The sequence below is a fragment of the Cottoperca gobio genome, chromosome 19 (assembly GCF_900634415.1).
Source record: "Cottoperca gobio chromosome 19, fCotGob3.1, whole genome shotgun sequence".
Lineage (NCBI taxonomy): Eukaryota > Metazoa > Chordata > Actinopteri > Perciformes > Bovichtidae > Cottoperca > Cottoperca gobio.
The window spans coordinates 5,129,095-5,146,554 of record NC_041373.1 but is presented as its reverse complement, the minus strand read 5'-3'; the positions used below and the strand labels follow the sequence as shown (position 1 = coordinate 5,146,554).

Here is a 17,460-nt window from a genome sequence, read left to right as displayed (position 1 = left end):
CCACCTAAGGAAGGTAATCTAAAAATAAGAGCTACAAAGAAAGGGACAAATGGGGCTTTGAAAATGTACGATAAATATATAGTTAAGGGAGGGAGGAACAAATGAATAATATAAAGACAGAACATAACATTTACATTTTAAAATGTCACATAGAAGTCTATAAGCCTCAGTTAAGCAAAATAAATCTAAATTCCAGCGCACACTTGTATAGTGGTATCAAAACTATTTTATTACCAAATTAGATTTAAAAACAAGAAAGAGGGAACTGTTTTGGATGTTATGTACAAGCGATCCAGACAATATGTACAAACAAATTGACCGGCCTATCCAAGTATACCATGTGTAAGGTTTTAATATAGTGGAAGTACTGTATTGTTTTCACCAGAGCTCTACCATTTCAAAACTTTCCTGAATTCTATTTAAACTGTCCTGAAGTAAATGCTGGCCATCCCAAATATAGAAAACACACACACACACAAATAGGAAACATAAAAAAAGACACTTGGCCGCCGGGCCTAAACCTTTTCACATTTGTAAACACTGTGTGCTCGTGAGAAGGTCACATGTCTGACGTGATCCAATGAGAGTGTGAGAGTGAGAGAGTGAGAGAGAGTGTGAGAGTGAGAGAGTGTGAGAGTGAGAGAGAGTGAGAGTGAGAGAGAGTGAGAGAGTGAGAGGTTGGAGTTTGTCCCCGTCTTCGTCCCTTCCACGGTACATCCCTCCACTACTTTTTGACGCCAGTGTAACTGCCTGATATTCTTCTTGCAGTGCTTGGGCACTCTTGAATTGCGAACTTTCGCGCAATTCTACATTGACAACTTAGTTCAATCGCAGTTGAATGCTTTTTTTTTTAAGCTTTCGGAGACCGTCCCAAAAACATTGTTTTTTCTCGCCCTTGTTTTTCAACCAACTAAATTGATAATATGCATTTTTTTGCAACTCCTTGGAATTTTTAAGTTTATTGCTTTTGTATAATAATACATAACATATACTGCAGGGAAATATGCATAAAAACAATTCAAATGGAAGGTAAATTAATAATCCACACAAATATTATTTGATTTCTGGAAACTGAAATCGGTGGACTGCGTTGGGGGATGTTGGAGAGCAAGCAGGGAGCGCTGTTTGAGAAGGTGAAATCGGGGAGATGGAGGTGAAGCTCACAGTCTGTGGCACAAGCCAGCGCCCACACTGGCTGCCGGAATCACGGATGAGCGTCAACACGTCGTTGCGGAACCTCACGCCCACCAGGGCGTACAGGATAGGGTTGAGGCAACAGCGGGTGTATGCCAAAGTGCAGGTGATGTACTCCAACAGCAGATTACAAAACTCCCCTGCCATCTTACGTGACAGCACCACTGTGTACGGCAGCTGGAATACCAGAAAAACCAGCACCAGAGTCACCATCAGCTTCAAGGTGCGCTGGTGATCCCCCTGCTTCCCCCGCCCATGTGCGTTCCCTTCCCTCAGCACTTGAGCTATCAAAGAGTAGCACGTCACCATAACGAACAAAGACAGGCAGAAAACAGCAATGATGGCTGCATTGGTGGCCATTTTGACTCTTCCACTCTTTAGCATGCCGCAGTATGCTTCAATGCTGGACTCTGACACCCCAGAATAGAGGATTTCAGGCAGGCTGAGGAGCGCAGCAACAAACCACACAGCTACAGCAGCTACTTTCCCGCCTGTTATCATACGACTGCGCAGCCTGAGCATCTGTTGGGCTCGTGCCACCAACATGTAGCGGTCAACGCTGATGCAGGCCAGCAGCAGAAGCCCACTATATGTGTTGATAGCGTAGCATGCACGCGTGGCTTTGCAAAGGCAACTGGAGAAGATCCAACCCCGGTGAGTGTCGATGGCCTGCAATGGGAGCGTGAGGAGCAGGAGAAGGTCAGCCAGCGCCAAGTGGAACAGGAAGACGTCGGTCATGGAGCGAAGCCGTAGGCGGCGGTAGATAGAAAAGGTGGCAATCACCAGGCAGTTTCCCACCACGCCCAGCACGAAGATCAGGCAGAAAATGCAAGTCTGGAACATTTTGATGGTGAACTCCAGCTCTCCAGCATCACAAAAGCCCGACTCCAAATCACTGAAGTTTGAGCTGTCACTTATATTCCACAACGGGTAGTTTGAAAAGTCAAAGCCCATCTCATCGATGCCGTCATCATCATGGATCATATCCATTGCTGGTGGGGGAAATGAAGACTAGTTAATTATTTATCTTGCAATAAGGAGGATGATTTTAAACTCCACTGTGACTAAAATATACATTATACCAATCTCTGGAGCTAGATCAATGTCATCAATGTATCTGTGTATGTTTTTAAAGCGGAACCTAGTGACAGTATTGGAAATTAGAAACATTTTAGGATTATAGAACAATGTTTAAGACTTGTACTTTGGAATATTCTTTTGTGAAATGCTAAACTCCTACTGACTTCGGGGATCCCCTGACTTTTCATCTTTTCCTCTTATTTTCAGAAAGGGTCCCAAAAAACTATTGTGTGAATTATCATGAAACTGGGTTTAGTCATGTTCCCCAAAGGATGATTTGGAATACCTTTTAATCTTACGATCCCAGTGTCTGTGTGTGCACATTACATGAGTGCAGCTTTAAGTTTTGATACTGATGATAATGAGTCATTCAGGGCTTCTACGAAATGCCAGTGAAACCAACTTGTATGTGGACTGATTATTGTCTAAAAGATAAGAATGTAGTTATCTTTAAGCTAAAGTTAAGTTAAACTCCAGCCTCAGTTGACTTTGAGCAGAATACTGTTAATCATATCGTGATATCAGGAAATACCAACTCCTCCGCGCAGTGAAACCTGCAGCTTTGCTGTTTCAATCAGCAGCTGTGATATTTGAGTCACTGGTACCAGGTTGTTGGCACAGGGGAAATGATGGGTAGCTCAAACATCTACAGATCAGTCAGTGTCGCGTGCCAACAGCTTTTACAGTTTCCACCTTTTATCATTTAATCTTTCACTGTGCGACTCAGTTATGGCTGAGGCTACTCGCAATATTTAACTGTGCTCTATTCTTTTAATAGCTTTTTTTCTTCCCTCTCTATTTGATGGTGGATATAGACATGAAGGTTTTTCCTTTAATAAAAGGTAAGAGGAACAGTCTGGTGAGAAGAGCAGCGCTGGGATTTGTTTGATATTTCTTTATTTAGTTTTTAGTCAGGAATTACTTTTAAAACGTTCCTGTGACCAGGAAATAAACCTTACTGGTTCTCAAAAGCTGTAAAACTTACATTTGAGAAACAGGCGTTCTTGACAAACAGAGAGGTGTGAGTCTAAATGGGATTAAGTGTGATGGTAATGTTCTACTCTATAATGAACAAAGAAATCATTTAGTTTGCCATAAAATTAAGTCTCGACGAAAACGGATGTTTTACAGGTTGTGTTGAATACAAATTATGCTTTTTAACTACATAGACAAGTGTAACAAAAGAATAGAGAATATGTTTTCTCAGGCAGCTGAAGGAAAAAGAAAGTGTCTACATACAGAGCATATTTATTTGAGTCATGGTAGGGTTGTTTTCTGATAAAGCGTAATCTAAACTGCCAGACAGTTTTGATTCAAATTCTGATTCACAAACTATAATATTGACAAGCCTCTTCATCTGCAAGCAGGAAATATTTTTACAGTGCAATTTCAAGTACTAATATAACGATAAGCATATTCCTTGACCTTTATTTGTTTCAGGTGGCGGTTAATATATTGTATGATACCGTCGCCCTAAAAAAAAAAATGATTAAGGAAACTAAAACCTCTTCAGCAACTGCAGTCTATAAGATTAGATGACAATGGTTCCACTGTAAATCTAGACTGCTTATGATCAGTAAAGGTGTGCCACTCGGGTCAATTCTTGGTCCAATATTATTTTCAATGCATATAAATAACCGCATTGCTCCTATATATTTTAGTGTCCATTATTATGTCGACGATATGTTGTGTTCTGCAAGTTCAACCCCTACTCATCAGTCTCTTCTCAAATCATATGTCCGTCCTAATTGCAGAAAAATAAAATAATATGTTTCTAAAAAACGAAAACATAAGAATGTAGAGGACTGTTACAGCAGTCCTGTCATGTCATTATAACATGACTGTCATTCAAAATTCAGAATTGAATCCACTCTAATAGAATAATAGTTTTGAAAGTTGTGTCAAACTATTATTTACTGTTATTTACTTAACTATGGATACATTGTTTAACAGCTTGAGTGGAGATGGGAGAGTGTGAAAGTACCTTTTAAATTAAATTAAGTTTGTTAAGCCTAATTATCAGATGTCTACAACGCTAATAGTTTCTATTTATTCTGGTTTTGTTCTGTTGAAAAAATCTTTATTTGCTAAAGCGTAACGTTTTTGGAAAAAATAAAATAAATAATAATAATAAATTGTATTTATAGGCACACTTTTCATTTGACTAAACAAAACTCAAAGTGCTATGATGTAAGACCCACCACCCCCGTGACAATTTGTCTTTCATAGTTCCAAAATATTTCTTTAACCTTTGGATCACAGTCTGTTCTCAGAATTGATGTTTTTATTCTTGTTGACATTTCAATATTAGTTGTCTGACTTTGTTTTATTTTCTTAAATGTTCTTTGTGTTTAAATTAATTAATTAATTTTTAATTCTTCATCTAAAAATCATTGTCATCAGTGTCACAGTATGAGGTCTATTGTAAATATTATATTCAGTCCTGCAACTTTTCTCACTGTGTCTGTATTAAGACAATATCATGAAATACCAACTCCTTTGCAATCAGGTTGAAAGTGAGATCATGTCTATGGTTGTACAGTTTGAGTAGGCAGCAGTTATATATATATTTAGGTCCGTTTTCACATGGTGTCAGCGAGGCTGTTAGCATGTGGGAAACCATGAGCAGCTTTAAGCTCCGCAGTGTCACATGCCCTGACATGCCTACAGTCATTTTCATTTCTTCTTTCACTGGAGCAGCTGGCTAAATGATAATATTATTTATTTTTCCTTGTTACTCAACAGAATATGAGAGTCATATGTGGGCTCTAATTTGTGATTAATCAAAACCACACTGTAAGACAGTTTGGCTTCTTGGGTTGATCTGAAGTGACAAAGAACTAATTTCATGATCAAGATCAGTGAGTGAGGTTTTAAAATCCACCTGAATGCATATGAATGTGAAATTGTTACATGTAAGCTAAATTATATTTATATAAAATACTTATTTAAAAGTACCTGAGCTTTTTATTTTTTTGTATTTATAGAAATATTTATAATATATATTGTATTTTTAAGTTCCCTGTATATATTCATTTTGCTGAAACATTTCTATACCCAATTGCACTCTGCCAATCATTCAATCAATTACTTTCTACTTCAAAACTGCCCATATTTTCTAAGTGACCTTACCTTCACTGTTTGAGGTGTTAAGCTGTCCCATGCCCTCCTCCTGTGTCTGAGGCAGAGATTTGAGAAGCTGACACTCTTAAAGACACCCAGAAACGTTTTGCTGAACTTGCCATACCCCCAGGAGTTGGTTGTTTGTGTCAACAGAAGTCACTGACGGATGTGGCGATGCATTTCGTAATTTGCATCCTTATCTGAGAAGTGTTGTTGGTACGAATCAACAGATGTTTATCTATCATCACTCTGATCATATCGCATGTGTAACTGCAACCGCACATACATTTTTGTAGTTATAATCTGTATTAAGGACATAGGTTTTTAAAACCACAATTAAGTTTTTAAATCCACAATTACATTTTTGATATACTGTACAAATCAAAAATATAATAATTATAATAATAAGAGGAGACACAATTGAGTGAAATGCACAAAACATGCTCACAGCATCAAGCTGCAGGTTCAACGGACGGACACCATGCTATAACATGAGGGTGTGACTGCCGACTGGCACCGAAGCAAGTTCACAACTTTACCATGACCTCGTTTGAGGTTATATGATCGTTTGCATTTAGTTGAGCCGGTATTTCTTTTAATTTGTGGTCAAGATATGCTCTTCAAGACAGACCTGAGAAGAAATTGCACTCAGGCTGAGGCTAACAATTATTTTCAATATTGATAAATCTGCAGATTATTTTCTTCATTAATTTATAAATTGTAAATGAATGAGAAAATGCCATAAAAAATGTTGATCACAGCTTCCAATGTAATGTCTTGAAATGTCTTGGTTTGTCAGACCAACAGTACAAAACCCAACGATATATAGTTTGCAAACACTGAAAAAAAAGAAAATAAATCACATTGAAAGAGCAGGAATAAAAATGTAAAATAACAATTAATTGATTATTAAAATAGTTACAAAACTAACCTAATATGTGATTTGGTGTCATGGTTGTTCGCTTTGAACTCAACTAAATAAAATTAAATGTATTTATATATCCCAATACCACAAATGACACATTTGTCTCAGTGGGCTTTGCAGACTGTACAGCATACGACACCCTCAATCACATACGCACAACTTGTCACAACCATTGAGAACTACAGGCAATTTAAATTCTCCCATTTTAGCCGAACCTGCATGTCTTTGGACTGTAGGGGAAACTTCAGATCTAACCCAGAACCTTCTTGCTGTGAGGCAACAGTGCCAACCACTGCAGTGCACCATGCCACCCTTCTACGTTCAAGGGCAAAGAGTGCAGCACGATGTTATTTGTACGACAGAAACTCATGTAAAAGTGGTGAAAGCGTGGGTTAGAATTTGCCCAAATGACTGATTAACCCCACTGCAAACATGAAGTCTAATGGCTGCAGAGACGATGAGCATTAAACCACAATGCTTGCCTCAGACGTTGGCACCAGATCATGAGAAACATGTACAAAGGATCGATATGAATCATTTCTGCTTATGGGAACAGTTTGGCATGTTGACAGCTGGGTTGAGGTGTTGATAATACTTTGTCCAGTGTGGTTTTGTTAATCCGCCATTTCTACACCAACCTGTTTGTATATGTGGTTGTTGTAAATTTATGTGAAACTGGTGACCTACTATTCAACCTGCGAACAACACATTCAAGTTGAACAGTGATTGGCTCCTTGGCATGATTGCTACTTTTTTATAAAATGCTTACATAAAGCTTTTCATATTTCTTCAAACTATTTTGTTTTTCAAAATCAAACAATTAGCCTATTTCAAATGCATTTGATTTTGATTTGATTGATTTGATTTGGTGTTCCCTTAAGCTTCATACAAAAACTTGGTCTTAAGTGACTCCAATAACTTATTATTAAGTAGACTAAAGTTGTCCTTGTTCAATGGCTCATTAGTATTTTATGAAGCTGTAAAAACAGTTTACAAACCATTAACAAGGTCATTAGTTACAACAATAAACAAAGTTATTGGAGAGTGTTATGAGCCAGTGTGCCTATAATCCAAATAATGCAAAAACTCCAGACTAAACTTTGGTTTCTCATTTCAGAATGTAAATGACATTTTCTTGTTTGAGTTTTTTTTTTATTCCGCCGATTATTAAATTGCGTTTTTCTCTTCATATGTTGTCTTTTAATTAGGGCTGTCAAGCAATTCAAAAAATGTATCTAATTAATTACAAGCTTTGTGATTAATTAATCTAAATTAATCGCATATATCAATATTTGCTGTGAGAAGCATTTCAAAATATTCTCATTCTGCGTCTCAACGCCTGATCGAGATGTATGAGAGAGACGGGTCGCTCACTTTAGCATCAGCGGCGGTGCTAGCTAGCTCCGAGCTGCTACGTGTTTTGCGTTGAGGTGAGATAGATATTTAAGCAATAACTCACGACAGGCCGTGGTATATGGTCATTATATCACAGTTAAGGGCCGTGGTTCGGCCCGACGCGAAGCGGATGAATGATAGCTAATTATTTTAATAGTAGTATGTGTGTCGTTTGTACGGTGCTACTTATATGTTATGTAAAGCCTGCATACTTATGCGTTTTATTTCTGTATTGTTAAACTTTTACAAAGTAAAAGAAGAACAGTAAAGTCAAGAAAGCAATCCTTGCATCTTTATTGGAGGACGTTTGCATGTTAGCTAACTGTCTAGCTACGCATAGTGATACGCGCTGTAATGGCAGAACAAAGTCCACTAAAAGTATGTGAGCTTTAACAAGTGTGTTCACTAAACAGCACATTGTCGCACCTAAAGCAGTTTCATTTAAGAAACGTGACGATAAAGAATAAAGACACATCAACTATTCCGTGAAAATAAAACAAACAAAGAATTTGCATTTGTTCATGAGGATATATTTGCGACAGTGGTGAAAGTGTAGTCCTAGCCTTGAATGTCCACTTTGATAAAGGTTAAACCAAAACAATTCAACAAGTCTCCTTGAGTACTTTTACTGCACAGCTGAGCCAGTGCGCCACACACATCTCTACATCTCTTGCAGAAGCATCAAACATTTTATATATTTGTCAAAAAACTAAATGCTTGTTACCAAAACAACTGATTATTTGAACACAAAATCCATCCTCCTTTCTTTCCTCAAGAAGTCTATAAAGCTATGTTTTCAATGTTTACGTTAAACATTTGTGCTTATGATATACCCGAACACTGTAAGACCTTACTTCTCCATATCGCTGACTGGTAAATAAGGCACTTTCTTTACATGTGATGGCAGCCATTTGCTCTTTTCTTCTGTGCATGTTTTTGTTTGGCTTATTCTTGAGAATACTTCACTTGCGAAAAGCAAAGCACCAATGTGAGAACATGCTTCGCTTAATCTAGCCATACAATCACAGTGTGCGATGATAACATCGCCGCTCTTCTCACTCACAAACCACGGCTTGAGCGGTGTATCTCGAGCTCTTTGAGAGTGATTTACACGGGCATGGACGAGCACCGTGTCATCTTTGACTGGTTTGGTAAGAAGACTACCAACCCAGCCAGAAACAAAGACATTATAAGCATCTAAGCTCTTGTATGCCTTCATTTGTGCGTTGGTTGCCCACAACGTTTGTAGCACAAGGTAGTTCACAATATCCGGATATTCAATCGGCGGTAATGAATCTAAATCCTCAATATAATCCGACGGCTTTAGCGTGTACGGGTCACGGCCGATTCTTGCCTTTGCAGAGGACTCCAGAGAGTCACAATACTTTGAAGAAGTCGGCATTGTATTGCTGCTGTTGTTCGCTTTAGACGCCATTGTTGATTTGTTATCCAACCAACATGGAGTTGCACGCATACGTCACACAGTTTTGTCACGTGTTTGCACACTACCTATAGACATGGAGGCTAATGCTGAAAGCCGAGTCTGTAGGTGTGTGCCATGCGCTTGTGTCACGTGTGTGTGTCGGGGCGGGGGCGGAGCAGAGGAGAGAATGTGAATGCGCAAAGTAACGCAGTAAACACGGAAATGTGCACATAAACAAGATACATATCATTTAATAAAAGAGCACTTGTTCAATGTGAAAAAGTGTAATTTCTCTCACTGACTCAAACAGGCTCAACATGACAGAAGTCTGATATGTTTGTAGTTCTATAGGAGTACATCACCTGACTACTCAGGCATGTAATGCATTCTTAGTGTAAATGCAAAGTGTTGGGTTTTAAAGCCCAAAGGGCGCTGTGATTGCCTTTCAAAAGAATCCAGTAAACTTCTAGATGATCAAGATACTTATTTATTTAAAGTGATGATGACAGCATTTAAAAAATACCCTCAGTCGAGGACACTTTCACACACCAAGTCCACAGTCCGAATCAATAAAGAGCCAGTTAGCTGTCTGTTGGTAAAAGTGAAAGTGGTACAAAAACATCATAAACATTTTGCTATATTCTCTACAGAAGGGTGTCGTCGTCCCTCATTGGTCCATGTTGGCGCGGTTATGCCCCTTGGTGGGCCGTCTTGTTGTGACGAGATGGAGGTAGACCTGAAACTCTTTGAAGAGAACCTACAGTGCTTCACATTCATAACTAATATAGTGCTCATTATACATTTGTGCAGAAATACATGTTGTGCAATAATACATTTTGATTGAGGTGGACGAGTACATGTGATAATCATTAAATGTGACACAATACAATCAGGAGTTTATTTACTTCACAAAAGACAGATCTGTTTTATGATTCAAACAAGCCTACTTACTGTAACATTGTAAAAGTTTATCCTACATATGTATGTTATTGTGAGTCTGATGCTACTGTTTTACTATCTTCTATTTGCATTTAGTATTTCATTTTATGGATATGGACTTGTTTTCAAAGCACCTTATGTATGTTTGGAAGTGTTGAGGATATTATAAACAGGGCTACTTACTGGTAAAGTGATGAATACTGTTTTATTATATTCATCTTTCTACATGAGTGGACATGAACCTGTTGGGAAAACAACTCTCGTCTCCTTGGTTTTAAAGATGCAACATTTTGCACTTTTGTGTGAAGCTTTGTAGCCATAGCTTTCCTACTGTTCTGAATGGACTGTTGCTTTCTGTAATGAATTATGGTGATACAAATAAAGTGAAACAAGGGGATGCACTTGTATTAGTAACTATTAACACTACTGTAAGTAAGAGTTATTTGTAGTGGTTCATTGACAAACCCCCAGTGACTTTCCTATTCGGCCCTCTTGCTAATGAAGTTGAACGGCCCTGCTGTAGCCAATGAAACGTTGAACATTTAGAGATATCAGTTGAACCGGTTTTATTTTACAAATATTAATGGTTTTTTCATAATTGTATTTATTATATTCAAAATATAAAATAAACAACAATATTACAAATAAATTGTTTATACTTAATTGACTTTGTGTCATTACTACTGACAGGGAATATTGGGTATATAATAGTTATTTATAGTAAAGGACAATAGTTATTTATGGCCTTTTTATTAATAAATATTATAATATCTCCAAATGCACAGATTGTGAACACCTGGTGTTAAAAACCTGTCTAATAAGTTATGTTTTTGTACGTTTGTTCTGAGATTTTAACCTGAACTTGGTAACACTTGAAACTATGTTTCTATTGTGTTTTCCAGCTCACCACTACCAGCTATACCAGGGGTCTTCAACGTTTTTCGGGCCAAGGACCCCCAAACTGGTGTAGCGTGGTGCAGGGACCCCCTACTGCAGGGGTCGGGAACCTTTTTGGCTGGGAGAGCCATAAAAGCTAAATATATTTTTAAAGGTTAAAAATACGGGATGATTACAGGAAAATATTTAAACGGGAGGACAGCGGGATAGAAAGAATAATACGGGATAATCCCGGGGAAATCGTGAGGGTTGACAGGTATTCCTTGTGTGCCATCGCTACACATTACTGAATATTCATTTAAAACTCAAAAAGTGCTGCTGGCTTTATTTAAACTGTAGGGGGCCTGAGCTGTTAGGCAATATGCTATGCAGCCACACACAGTAATCTTGTTTTGGAGAAGTAGTCTGAGTAAGTTTGTTAGTAATATAACAAACTTACTCAGAGTAATTTAACTGACAGCCCTGTCAGTTAAACTGATGAATGAGCAGCTGATGGAGGCTTGTAAACACGTAAAGTGAGACGTGATTGGGTGCGTTTCATTTATGTACTAAAGTGTGTATGTTCTTGAGATGTATGCCTTGAATTTGTGTAGCTCTTAACATGATGAATTGAATGTGATTAATTAGCTTGTTGTTTTTTTCTCAGGCTTATGTCTGCATGTTCTTATATAATGTGTGTTGTATTGTTATGTTTGGTCTTGATGCAGCAATTCCCCTTTCTACAAGATAATTTAACAAGATAAGTAACTGTAAAAGAACCTAAGCTAAATAAAGTATCCTATAATTGGTTTATTTGATGTGTGATGATGTGTTAACTTAAGAGGTGGGGGGATTTACCCGAAAATACCTACAAACGACATACCCAAAGTAATAGTGGTCTGAATATACTGAATTTGAAGAAAATGCACTCTGCCTGAAGTTTGTTGTTGAAAAAGATGCCTGAAGATGGGTATAGCTGGTAGGTATGGACTGGAAAACACAATAGAAACATAGCATCAAGTGTTATCAGGTTCAACTTAACATATTACACAGGTTTTTCTAAGAGTAACACCAAGCGTTCACAAGATATGCATTTGAAGATATTATAATATTTATTGATAAAAAGGCCATAAATAGCTATTGGCCTTTACTATAAATAACTATTATATAACCAATATTCTCTGTCAGTAGTAATGACACAAAGTAAGTGAAGTATAAACAAAAATAATTGTAATATTTTTATATTTTGTAATTAATAAATACAATTATGGAAAAATAATAACATTTGTAAAAATAAAACCAAGGTTATCACATGTCTAAATGTTCAGCAGTTCATTGGCTACATGGTAGATACATGCTGCTGGCTCTGTAAACAAAATAAGAGGACTGGCTATTCCTTATCAAGTTGACACTCATTGGCTATTGAAGGTTGTTGATTAGGCATGGAAGCTCCGATTGGCTCAATGAGTTCGGCATCCCGTTAACAAATATCAAAATAAAGCTAATAGCTTGCTACATGCCATTTTTTGCGAGTATCATTGCGAAAATAAACACATCGATCAGCTGATTTCAAAGATTGCAACAGCTGTTCATGGGCTTTTATCAATGTGACATGTTCAAGATGGATATATGTTTAATGGAAACGATCGTTTGGACCTCTGCAATGACACAGGAAGTGTTTCTTTTTGAATTATTATTACTGATTACAGGATTATGATGAGACTTCATAGGAGAGTGGGCTCAAAGTTATGGGTTTGATTGTGAGTGTGCTTGCTTGTGTGAGAGATGCCTACTGTACTTGCCGTTGTGATTTTGATCTCAAAACAGTTTTTTCCACTAAATAGTAGACGCGACTCAAAGCTTTCGAACGACATGTGACATTGCGTAACAACTCCATCATGGCGGACTGTAGGGAACACAGGGCAAGATACAGCCTCTCTGAAAATGGATGAAAACGGATGGATGGCCCGCCACCGTTAAGTTGTTTTTGTACCCTCCCCCGTGTGTTGCTCCTGCAGTCTTTCTCTAAACAGGACCACCTGAGGAAATGTGTTTTTGTTTTTTGTGTTTGATCGTAACAGGAAATGTGATGATTTGGATTAATTCAGACATGTAAAAGTATATAAATATACAGTATACAGCAGGGCTCCACAATAAGGAATACCAGTGTTTCCCCTACCATTGTCTTGGAGGAGCGCGGGGCTCCGTTGGCGGGGCGAAATTCAAGGTGTTTGTTTGTTAGTTTTTTCGAATAAAGAAATTAAAATCTTTATTCACAACTCACTTTTCACATTGACAGGTGCTCTTTTATTAAATAAACTAAACGCTTATTACTAATAATTACTAATAAAGGGTAGGAAAAAGCTGAAGAACTCGGAGCTTAAATGTCGAATCAAAACAGCAATCTCCTGATGTAATCTATATATTTATTTAACGCAATAAGTCAAACAAAGAAAATATTCTCAGCTGAGGACACATTTCGCGTCGCCGTTTCCATAGACCGCATGGCTCAAAAAGCCCCATCGTTGCGGTCTCACGGCTCCGCTCCAGGTGTGCCCAAACATTTGAAAATTCGCATCTAATACATGGAGTAGGCGTTGACCTTCTCCTCATTGGTCCCAGTTTGGCGCCTACACGCTCCTCCGTCAGCAGTCCGGAAGTGATGGTTTGTTGACCTGTTACTCTTAAAGGGGAAGTGCCCCTATTATGTTTGTAATACATAGTTGTGCAGAAAATACATAATTGTGCAGAAAATACATAATAGTGCAGAAACATATTCGTAGTGTCGTAATACATATTGATTGAGGTAGGACAAATACATGTGATAGTCTTTCCAGTGTGGATTAATGAAGATCAGGATTAATTTACCTGACAATTCCCCCTTTACACACCATTTATGGTGTGTATAATCTCCAGTAAATATAAGGCACCGAGTGGTGTACAAATTCATCATATGGTATACAAGAATACATTCATAGTGCACTTGTTTTTATTCCAGTCATAAAAATACCTTCTGTATAAAACCAAAGAACTTCATTTGTTATTCCAGCATAAAGACAATTAGCTTCAGTATAATAAAAAACACTTCCAGTAAAAGACAGTAAATATTAGTAAACTTTTAATGTCTGTATAAGATTGTAATATCTGTATACGACTGAGAGACTGTAACTACAATAAAGTCAGTGGCTTCGGTATGGCAGCAAAGAACACTTTGTAGAGTTATTCACACGAAATCATCTTCCTGGCTGTCGTGTTCCTGCTCTATATCATAGTCTATGAGTACCCCACTGTTTGATGCTGGCTCTTTGCTGAGTCGGTCAAGTCCTTTCAAAGCTCTGGTAAAGGATCCATCAGGGGCTGTGTTATTTGGGATGAAAGTACAACACAGAGCCAAACAATTTGCAGACACCCCCTTTTTCAGCTAGCACCATGTCTAATGCAATTCCGTTCTGTAATCAGGCTAGTTCTATCAAATTGCATAAATCTATGGAGAGGGGCTGATACTCGTGTACATTTGTTTTGTTATTGTGGAATCAATCAATCTCGTCATGCGGCTTCTAATTTATGGTATATAACAACATCCACATACAGTAAGTATTTAGAATCAGAATAATCTTTCTTGTCATGTAGGTTTTCACCTACAAAGAATTTGCTCTGGGTTAGCTGGCACATGAATATAAAAAATGCATAAATATTTACAAAATATAAATCGGTGGAGATAATGTACAAATTAATATTGATATAGCTATTAATGCTGAAGATACCAGTGACATGAGAACTCTCCATCTCCCGGACCGTCTTTCCATAGCATCACCAGACTAATTCTCTACCCCTGAATTCTCTGCTAATTCTTTATATAATGTTGTCAATCTTTGTAAGGCTCTAGTAACTGATCTCTCTGAAACAGTATTATTTGATATAATTGTGCAACAGGATGATCCAACATGGCACACACACACCTCCTTTCTCTGCTCGGAGCATGTCTAAAAACATTCTATCATGTCAATAAGCTGGAAGCTGCTTGTTGTTCAGCTTGTCCCTTAACGGCATCCCTTGTAATAATTAATAAACCTCTGTTAGATGCAATGAATGTAATTAGTCCACATTCTTATTAGTAGTTGCCCATCATAAAAACAATGAGTCAAAACCTGCTCCAATTTGATCTCTGGCACTCCCCGGGGGACTCCTACTGCATCTCTTGTATGCTGTGGAGCTGAAGCTCTCCCCAGGTGCTGTGTTTCTCTTCAGCCGAGTTCAAGCTTACAAGAGTTTGACCTGTTGTGGGCCAAACATAGAAACACTCGACCAGTGTCATCAATGCACATATTTCAGTCTTGTGCTATTGGTTCTGTGAGTTGGAAATCTCTTAATGAGATTTTTGCAAATTGGGCTGAGTGGTTCTGTTACACTGTGCATCATTGTTAACAGACAGGTTTACTCTGTTATTGGTCCGAGTATTACTGGGACTGGGCCTGACTGGTACACACACACACACAATATATTTACTGAGCTAGTGGTATACAGTTTGCAGTCAAGCCACATATTCTTCTCCACATATCCTGTCTCCCTGCTATTCTATTTCTTACTGTAGTAACTTTATATCCTTTCCTACTGACTGCTTGGAGATTGCAGTCTTCTTGTTTTCTACCTTTATCCTAAAGTGTCCTTGTGGACCTGCTCCTAAAACCTCTGCTGCCTAAAACAAACAGTCTCTAATCTCTGGGATGCGATGAAACGATGGTGAGGAATAATGGATCACAATCATTTATTTTCTTACATGTCACTCCTCTCCGTGGCAGCTGTGCTCCTCTGCCCACCTGATCTGTTCTGCATATTGTTAGGGAAGAGGGACAGGTTATTACGTCACAGAAATCAAATTTGATGTGGTTGTGCAGTCTCAGGTGTACAGGGCTATACTCACCCTCCTGTGATGACTCTGACCCCCATGTCACAGTCCCCTTCTAAAACTTCGGGTTGTTGAATCTTCACTGATGGTGAGACAAGCGCCCCTATGGGTACCACCTCCCTGTGTAGTCAGACTTCACCACGAAGAGGTCCAGTTTCTGCTTTATGGAGTCAGTGTCTCTCACAGGAGTGGTGATATATTTATGTGTCACCAGGATATATTTTTCTCTCCCTCTTCTTCCTTTCCAAATGGTGGTATATTTCTAAATATGGCTCTGATAGTTTTCCCGGCACAGATAGGGAAACTTGGCATGATTTCCAGTGTTCTTTTATACCATTAGTCTTTCACACTTATTTACATCAACACTGATTATTGTACCGTAAATGTTCTTATTCTGTCTAATGTTTTATGTTTTTGCAGTGCAAGTACTTTGACCTGCAATTCTTACATAAAGCTTATTATTATCATCATTATTATTATTATTATTATTATCCTTTACCCACATTACCTTATTTTACAGTTCATTTAGCTGTAAACACTTTAGCTACTGTCATAGCGTCTACTGTATGTGTTGGAAATACTTCAGCTCATTTTATATACACGTCTATAATCGTTAAACTACATTTATTTCCTTCATATTTATTTAGTTCAGAATATCCGTTTCTCGGCATTCGGCCTTTGAATCAAATGCTATGAATATACTCTATTAATATAATACTCAATATAATACTCCCCCTTTTGAGACATGGTCAAATACCGTGTCTCAATACACATTTATATCATTCTCGGTAGTACTGAGTTCTTCTCTGGTCAAGTGTTCTTTCGTCAGTCGTCTCTGTCTTGTATGTAATTATTCTTAGTCCAAACGGCTTGTTCTTACTTTGTAGCTGCATTCTGCATCTCTTTCAATATCTGTCTTGTGTTCTGGTGTGTTTGTCTTCTCATTTACATATTGTTGTCTACTGAAACTGGATCAGTTCTTATCATACGTGTTGTGCCTTTATATAAAGCAATATACTTTGGTAGCTGTACTGCCTTCAATAAGTCTTCTATTAGAGTGAGTAATATGTTTGTTAGTCAATGTTACCATACCTTTATGCTGTACTTGTTGAGCAAACACATGTTGAACATGCATAGTTACTGTCTGTGTAGATATTTACAACTTTGTCTTTCTTTTATCTGCATGTCTCTGTCAATGCTATCAGTTCTGCTGCTCTGCTGACAGATGATTGGGTAGAGCTTCTGCTTTTAATACGTCGGTCTGTGTCACTACAGAGATCTTGTCACATTCGGATCCTCTAGGTTACTTTACATGATCCGTTAACAAACATTTCTATCTCTGGTTCCTCTTAGGGAACGTCAGTCAAGTCTGGTCTTGGTGAAGTTCCTTGTCCGTCTCTGTCGTTCAGTCATGTGATTCTCCGTCCTCAGCTGTTGGAAATAATGTAGATGGATCAAAGTTGTACATTATTCTATAGTCAGATGCGGTTGTGAAAACAAAACTGACACTGCATGTGTCACTGTTAAAGTCAATGGCCTGAATAACACTTGATGCAGAGGCCTGACCTGCCATTGAAGCTGCAGTTACTGCTCATGTGC

At 38.1% G+C, this 17,460-nt stretch overlaps 2 protein-coding genes across 2 annotated transcripts in view; one reads left to right on the top strand and one right to left on the bottom strand.

Annotated features, from left to right (window-relative positions):
- Positions 1-1,053: 1,053 nt before the first annotated feature.
- Positions 1,054-17,460, bottom strand: part of ccr10 (chemokine (C-C motif) receptor 10) — a 25,562-nt gene continuing 9,155 nt past the window's right edge. The window contains exon 3 of the mRNA XM_029456687.1: positions 1,054-2,186. Within this exon, the coding sequence (XP_029312547.1) occupies positions 1,054-2,184 (1,131 nt within the window). The 5' untranslated portion in view covers positions 2,185-2,186. The remainder of the gene's footprint in view (positions 2,187-17,460) is intronic.
- The window catches only part of LOC115024641 (receptor activity-modifying protein 3), a 17,152-nt gene continuing 12,562 nt past the window's right edge, over positions 12,871-17,460 (top strand). Inside the window, exon 1 of the mRNA XM_029456405.1 lies at positions 12,871-12,935. The gene's annotated coding sequence lies outside the window, so the exon portion shown is untranslated. The remainder of the gene's footprint in view (positions 12,936-17,460) is intronic.